We start from the raw sequence: 8,834 nt of genomic DNA on the forward strand, positions 1-8,834 counted from the left end.
AGAAGAAATTTGACAATACATTGCATATTAAGAAATGTTACTAAAAATAATATGGAGAAGACAGGAAGCAAGAATAAAAGGTATAGGATAGGAATATTGACTAAAGTGTGGTCTTATCAAATGTTTTTAAAAATACTTAATAGCTGTCTCAGTAATAGACCTACAAGCACTCCCCATATTGTTGAAAATATCTACTACCAAATCTACATTGAGTTTTGACTCTATTAGATATCAGTATGAATTACGTGACATAACAGATTATTATTGCTAAGAATGATAAATAATGACATATTACTGCAAAATAGTACAATTTATTTTTTCTAAGAAAGCACATTGGTTCGATAATACTACTCATCACTTTAATGATTCAAAAACATATCACTTATCTGAGGTACATTAAAAACAATAATGATGAGAATGACAATGACTATAAGAACTGCAATATAATACTTTCTTAAATCTTTAAAGATAATTTACATTGAAGACAACCATCATACTTATATACTACTACAATCTACTTTCCTACTTTAATCGGTGTCACTTTCAGATTAAGTGAAATTTATGAACAAATATACATTAATGGTATAATATAAAATTAAAATTAACAAAATATTTTAGAATTTAAGATCATTTCAATAAAATTTAAGTTCTAAATAAGTAATATTAATTCAAACATATTTTATTATGTACTCTAATAGACAGTAAAGCAATAGATCCATGATATCTACTACTTCATAAAACGGTTTTGCACCTGATATATAAAATAAATACATGCCAACTTTTAAGTACTGCGTACTACGAAGTACAATAAAGCAAGGAATTGTGCTATATCATAAAGCAAGGGAGATCGCAAAATAAAATCATATTGTACTATCCACAATCCGCTCTTATTCCCAAGAAATCCTCTTTCACAATACCTCTTTCACACTTTAGCCAGTCATACCCTTACCAACGTATTCGTTTTTGTAGTTCCTTACATGTTATCCGCCATTTATTTCTCCCCGGGCAAAACAAATAAAGAAATGTGCAAGTGTCACTGACTGGGCATCAATGTATTAGAATATATATTATCATACTACTACCGCTAAGCCTCAAGTCGGTATCTCTTTCACAATACTCACAGTACATCGATGATATAGATTATGGTTTCTCAAACTACTACCGCTAAAGCACTAGCCAGTATTTCTTAACAATACTCACTGAGAATCGAAAGTATAGATAATACCTTCTCGTACTACTATCGCTTAACTACAAGACGGTATATCTCTCTTGCCATCACTGATTAACTTTTCATTAAACTTATTTAGCTTTAGTTTCTTAAATATCAAAATGGTGTGCAAAATCTTTGTTTGAATAAAATAATAATAAATGAAAAAAAGGTGATGTGAAAAAAAATAAGAGCTTGTAGATGAATTTTTATTATTGGTTTTATTATTATATAAAGGTCTATAGAGAGGTTTCAAAAAGTAGTGAACTTCAGCAACAAAAATTTTTTTATATTATTTTAATTAATTGAATTTTTGACTGGCAATACAGCTGTTTAAAGTATTGCCAAATACCCATATAAGTGATCTTGGAATTATTTCTTGTATTTAATTATTCGTAAATAATTTTTCGAGACTGCAAGTACCAAAGGTTGAACTCGTGCCCTGCCAAATTTGAAGCTCAGAGTCAGTGTTCAATAACTAACTGACTTAAATTGAATACATAAATATCCTTTAGAAGTCAACAATTCTCAGTCAGGGCGGAGTATTATTACAACTTTAGGTAATTAAACTAATATTTAATTAAAATATTATATTATAATATAAATATAACAATATGTTAACAGTCAAGGCGTAAAGAGGGGTTTTGAAGATACCTCGAGTTAATAAAGAGTAAAAGTGCTCAAGTTCACTGACTCAAATAGCTTCAACATAATAATAAATATAATATATTATAATATAAATGTAATATACTATAATATAAATATAATATATTATAATATAAATATAATATATTTTATAATATGTTAAAAATATTATTTTATAAAATGAAATAATTAAAAAAGTGAACTCACAACTACTCTAAATCCAACATTTTAACTTATCTAATGTACTAACCTGTGCTCCAGTTAAAGTTGCCATATCCAAAATGATGTTGGCTTTCAAATCCTTGTTAGCATAGCAAACGCCATCAGCTAATACTAAACGCCCTTCAGCATCAGTGTTGTTTATTTCAACAGTGCGACCGGAATACAATGTATGTATATCATCAGGACTAAAAAGCAAATAACAAAAATATTATTTATTTACAAAACCAATTATTAAAAGTATAAACATACCGTGTTGCGTTTGGACCAACAGAGTTTTCTGCCAAACAGAATACTGCATGCAAATTCTCTTTGAAATCGTTTTTAACAGCAGCATAAAAAGCGCCTAGAATAGCAGCTGCACCACCGCAATCCCGTTTCATGCCAGGCATTTGTGTTCTAGCCTTAATGCTAAGACCGCCGGTATCATAAACGATACCCTTACCCACCAAGGCGATAGTTTCATGTGCGCCTTGCGGTTCATGAGATAATATAACTAATGCGGGTGGTACAGCGGCTGCCTTACCAACACCGTAAATGCCACCAAATCCTTGTTCACGTAATTCTTCACCGCGTATAATTTTCGGTTTAATTGATAACTTTGAAGCGACGTTTTCAACTTCCTTTACAAAATGACTAACATTCATTTCATTGCAAGGTGTATCAACAATACGTGCTGTTAATCGTATACCATAAGCTGCACTTTCTATGCATGCAATGTCCTCTTTACTTAGTGGCTTTTGTGATAGTTGACCATCTTTCTCAATGACAAGAAATTCAATATTTACAATGGACTTATCAGCCTGATCGTCATTGGAATCACCTATGTGATGTTTTGCACCTAAGCTACCAGTCTTACGCGTAAACAATGGAAAAGCACGTACCACAGCACAAGCAGCTGGGAATATATCATTGCGTTCACAAACTATAACAATGCTTTCATCATTAACATTTAAAACATTAGCTTTCACCAAAGCTGTGATGGCATGAGCACGTGATGGTGTATTGTGACGTGAACATTTGATAGGTAATGCAGCTACAGTTGCTACATCCAAATACATTGAACACTTATCAGTAGGTGATGGATGTAAGGCAGATATGGCATCCTTGAAAACATCCTCTGAGACACGTGGATTCAATTTAACAGCTAAATCACTGAATTTTAATAGATTTAAATGACGCAATTGACCGATAATCAAAACTGGTCTGGAACAAGGATCGCCTTCTGTTAATGTTGGATTGAAGCGAAATTCGGTTGCCATCTGTGTGAGAATAAGTATATATTATTAATGAATTTCACAAAACTGATTTAAATTTAATCATATATATATATATGAAATATCAATAACAATAAAATATTTTTTAAACTAACTTAAGAAGTCAATAATAATTTGTTAAGAAATTATTATTTTAAAAATAATACATTTTTATCTGTTATCTCATTAGATTATCTAAAATTAGATAATATTTGTGAAAACAACATTGCAGCACTCACATGTGGTGGTCTCTTCCTTCCCATTTTTCCTGAATTCTAAAAAATTTTGAGTTCTCTACAAAATGCACTTGACTTTCACTGACCACTGCGTTTGAAATCAACTTTTGAACTGAATTGAGGATTTGCGTAAATTTATAAAGTGCTTTAAAAATTGATAAGAAATTATGATTTATTACTGCAATAAAATAATTGATTTTTTTTTCGTGAAATTCTAGTAGTTTTACAAAGCCCACATAAGTTTCAGTTTATTGCAATCCCTTATCTCTTGAATTTAGAAATTTAAATCTGTATGTGGTAGAGAGATTTTTTTTCAATTTATCTTATCGCTTAGTGAACAATTTGTTTTAATAAAACATTAATATTATACCATTTAATATTTATGTTATTATATATTTGATTCTTGTTTTTAATAAAATAATATCTTTAAGCACGTGTATTAATCTACAAACATACAGACATACATAACAGAATTATAAATAAGTATAATTGGAGCTTATCAGGGATGACAAATTCTTTTTGTACCGATTGACCGATAACAGTTGTTTAAACTTGCTATTTTATGAATCATTAATTAATAAAAACAGTAATAAAACAAATTTAATCTAACAAAAACCGTACAAAGTTTACCAGAACAAAGTTTGGGATTGAATGAAACTTGAGTATAAAGGTATTTATAGAATATGTAAACATAAGAGACTGTCTTGAATATATTCATAAAAATATTCCAGTGAAAAATATAAAAAACAATAAAAATATCAACAGAAGATAGCAGAGATTAAGTTTCATTCCAGGTATTTATCTGCTATCATATGTACAATATTCTGAATGAGCATTTTTACTATCTTAAGCCATTATTCCGGTAGGTATTTACAATCTAATTTTTATAAGTAAAAATTGCAATATTTAACAATACTTCAAAGAGCTGTAAAAATTCAATTTATTGAAATAATATAAAAATAATTTTTGTTCTTATAGTTCACTACTTTTCGAAACGGCTCTACCGGCTCTATATTTAACACCTAAATCAAGATTTGATATATCAACAAATGAAGTAATTTTTACCTTGAGAACATATACCTGGATCAAATGTTTAAGAAGTTACTCAATTTGAATGTTACTTGAGCAACTTCAAACAAAATTATAATAGCTTGATTGAACAGCTCCAAAACAATGTTTTCAAAAATATTATCAATGGTCTACAACCTCAATATATATTTATCGAGTATTCATCACTACAGTTGCTAATAAAGTTAGAGCATAAGTGGTAACCCTTTCAATATGACTACAGAGACCGAAATACGAGTTCCCAATACCATAGGTTTTACCCGACAATTTCATTGAAAGTAGCCATGTCGGTTAACTTAGAAAATATCATTTAAAAACTACTGTATATGAATATATTATGAGATGAAATATAAATTACTCATTCGTTTACTTTTAACTATTTGTAGCGTTAATAAACCTTGCTATATACATAGGCTAATACCCCGATTAATTTCCAAAAATATTCTGATTTTTACCTACTTGTTGAAGGAGAATTATCTCTTAACTCATTAAATATCGACAGAACCTTATTCTGAATTAAAATTTAGCACAATGGCATTCTTTTTTGATTCTGTGTCACACCTTTTCCACAGTTTTTTATCTTGTCTGCATCACGATAACAAATTGTTCTTACAGTAGTTAGAGCTAAACCCAGAATTCTTCCAATGTCAGCAGGTCTATCTCTAATTTTCGAATGTTTGTTTTTACTTTTAAATTTGTTTTTACTTTATATTTTATAAAGCAAAAATTTACTTTTTACTTTACCACACATATTTAAACTGACATCTTTTAACTAAAAACTTAATATATGTAAATCCACTTTTAAAAAATATGACCTACAAGTAATAGAAATGGATCAGGGCGACGCAAATTGGGGTATTAGTGTATCCAATATTGAGCAAGGAAGTAAATTTTTTAACCAATATTTTGAAGTCCAGCACATTTTCCTGATAGAATATAATTCTGTTAAGACAGTTCTTTTAAGAGTGTTGAAATCAAACAATTTCAAAACTCTATATTTGTTTTATTTTTGAATACATACTTTACATACTACCATTTTCATAGTATTTACTATACATAAGAAAGCGTTATGGTTCATGATGTTTTTATCGAAAATATAATTCCTTTGATATTGCTTGCTTTCTAGATTCTGGCGCACTACAGGTACAATACACAAAAACAATGCTATTGAAAAACTTTCGCATCAGATCGGTAAAAATGGAAGGCATTAGGTGTGAACAACTGAACTGCTAATTAATATAATGCTAAGAAGTTATAGCGAATATATATAAACTTTAATGCTGTGAATTTGTTGATAAGGTTAATGATGCAATTCTATATTAATGTTATTATTGTGGTAAAGGGCAGTTAGTCGTCTGTATGGATGAATCATTCCAAGAAGGGATCCGGCTGCACTACTATGATGATTTTTATAATTCAAAGCAACGAAAACAATCAAAATTAAGAGCACATATGACATCACTAATTTAAATGTATTTACATGTAGATATATAAGCTTGGTTAGTGGTATTTGGGAGTATTGGGTTAGGCTAAGGCCCCTATGCACTGCGACCAGCTTGATCTATTGTGCACCATAAGCTCACATTTGGTTGAATTTAAATGGAGTAACTATACTAAGACGTCAATTTAAACAGTAACGTCAAATAATATTAAAACAAACAAATGAAACTAGTCAACAGGTTCCAAGAACAGTCGAGTCTACGTCCCGGAGCCACTCGTCCAAGTACCGTTCGACACCTCCCAAAAGAACTTCACAAGCAGTTCCCAGCGGGTTACAACAACAACTAGATAACACAACCAGAATTTATATTAACATATTCTTTTTGTTTTCATTAAACTTTTACAATCAGTTTGACAAATTTTAATGTTTTAATTGTTTTATTGCTAAAACATAAATTGACATTAATTAAAACTGACTACAGAATGTGACGCTCGCGGCATCTAATAATAGAAATAAATTATTGATAAGTGCCACTTTATATATTTAAACTAAACGAGCTGTAGATAACCAGTCTTAGTGCAAATCTACACTCAACACTCAAAATTAGTAATAATAATTAAGCAATAAAATTTGAAAACACAATTCTTTAATAATTTGTTGACATCAGAGAATATAAACAAAATGACTTTCCTTAAATTAATTACGCTTATTTATGCGTAATTTTTATAACCTTGAAAATTAAGTTTAATTAATTATGGGTCAAGAAACGATAAATAAGCAGAGAATTTATGAATGAGAGTAAGACGACAATCTTTTTCCGTGAGTTCAAGAACCTCAAACGCTGTGAAATGGAGCACCCCAGTGGCCGCATTTTTAATCATTATCATGAGCCGAAATAGTGCTCCGCTATTTTTAGAAATTGTGAGAATTAATCATGTTAAAATTTTTTCTTTATTCTCAAAAATAAAAAGATCAACAACGGCTGGAGCGAAGAGAAATTACTAAAAATTTATTAAGTGACCGAATGATTATATGCAGCACTGAATGCGTGTATATATACGCTTTTTTCATTGCAAAAAATAAATTCGCAAATATATACACACAAATACATTATTTAAATTTCTGCAAATATATAGAATTTAATATTATTTTTATGTATTTATTTTAATTTTACCTTAATATCAGTGTACCGACGAGATATCACTTTGTAAAAATATTTTGCAAATGTATTCTGTGATGTTTTGTTTAAGAATCTTGTTATTAACATTAAATGCAAGCCGACTACAAATTTTATTCTATAATATGCAACTTCATTATGCAACGATCTTAACAATATTAAACATATTTTGTTAAAAACAATTTTAGCCAGTCACTTAGTTTCACTTGGCAGACAAAGCAAGAATACAAATACAAATTTGTTGTTAGTGATGCCGGTTTTTTTATTGCCACGCAGCGTTGTATTTTTGCAAATTATTTGCAATTTATAAGATTCAGACACATTTATTCATGTTTTACTAGATAAAATTTAATTATTTTATGAATTTATTATATTTTTAATACTTCTACGTATAATGAACGCATTTAAGATAATTCCAACAAGAAAATAATGTAAACAATTTTTAGCACAAATGTTGATTTTTGTCTGCAGAGCGCGCTATGAAGTTGTCAAAAATTACGCTACAGTCAGCAGTAATGACATTGCAAATAATTTGTGTCAAACCATATAACACCCGCCATATCAATATTGCTATTTGGTTTAAGTAGACTATATGCAATTTCAATAAAAAAAAACAAAATACTATATTACAGAAACACATAAAAAAGTTTTAGTATTCATGATATTAATTAAAATAAAAATAGAATAAAACTTATTATTAAAATAATATAATTAATATACCAACACAATGAAATCGATATGTATGCAACAAAGAATGTCATTTTAATACAATTTTATAAAGTAACTAATGTTATTCAATAATTGTAAATGTATACTTATAAAATGTTCCCACTGCTTACTTAGCAATAAATGCAACTTACTAAGTAAATTTCATTAACCATACAAAGTGCAACCGTGCTTTCAAACTTACCTACATAAATATAAAGCAATGAAAATTAGACTAAAAATGTCTTAAAAATAAATTTCCCACAAAGGAAATTACCAGTATTTGTCATATATCTAAAATGTAAACAAACAACAACTGAGTTGTAAACAAACATACTAAAAAGTAAGTATATAATAAATTCTTTATTTTTATTAATTGAACATCTATCAATTTTGTATATTTAATATATCAATTATATATTTATTTTTTTGTGTCATACTTTATTGAGTAAAATTTTTCTAAACAAACAGAAGTTCTCTTAAAATTTTCAAAGATTTTTCTAATATATAAAAGTGCTTTCATATGCATCAAGGAACTTGCATATGTTAATGAAAACAAATAAAATTCTAAATATTCTCAAGCATAAAAATGATTTTAGAAACATTATGACAACACCTACGACTCACGTAAACAGCAAAATAAAGATAAGATTATAATTACAAATACACGAAATATATTTTAAACAACGTTTATTTTAATTTCATAAATATAAACTACTCATGAAATACAGTTAAAACAGCTGAAGAAAAAATTAAACCATACATTGTATAATATAACTTTTTTTATTCGCACAATGCTGCGCGACAGAAGCTTTAATTAGATAAATTATTGAATATCGGTCTTTATTAAAATGATACTATATATTAGCAACTTTAGAAA

The 8,834-nt window shown here is 28.5% G+C and overlaps 2 protein-coding genes across 3 annotated transcripts in view; both read right to left on the minus strand.

The window, feature by feature from the left end:
* The window catches only part of LOC119683518 (glutamate dehydrogenase, mitochondrial), a gene marked incomplete at its 3' end in the record, with an annotated part of 56,756 nt that overhangs the window by 16,372 nt on the left and 31,550 nt on the right, over positions 1 to 8,834 (minus strand).
* LOC119682523 (probable aminopeptidase NPEPL1) lies at positions 2,067 to 7,330 on the minus strand. Its single transcript, XM_038095982.1, has 4 exons — positions 7,247 to 7,330; positions 3,567 to 3,708; positions 2,324 to 3,333; positions 2,067 to 2,259 (listed from the first exon to the last, which is right to left on the minus strand). The coding sequence occupies exons 2-4, from the start codon at positions 3,588 to 3,590 to the stop codon at positions 2,067 to 2,069; spliced, it is 1,227 nt and encodes a 408-aa protein (XP_037951910.1). The 5' UTR covers positions 3,591 to 3,708; positions 7,247 to 7,330.

This window comes from Teleopsis dalmanni, chromosome 2, assembly GCF_002237135.1.
Source record: "Teleopsis dalmanni isolate 2A chromosome 2, ASM223713v2, whole genome shotgun sequence".
Lineage (NCBI taxonomy): Eukaryota > Metazoa > Arthropoda > Insecta > Diptera > Diopsidae > Teleopsis > Teleopsis dalmanni.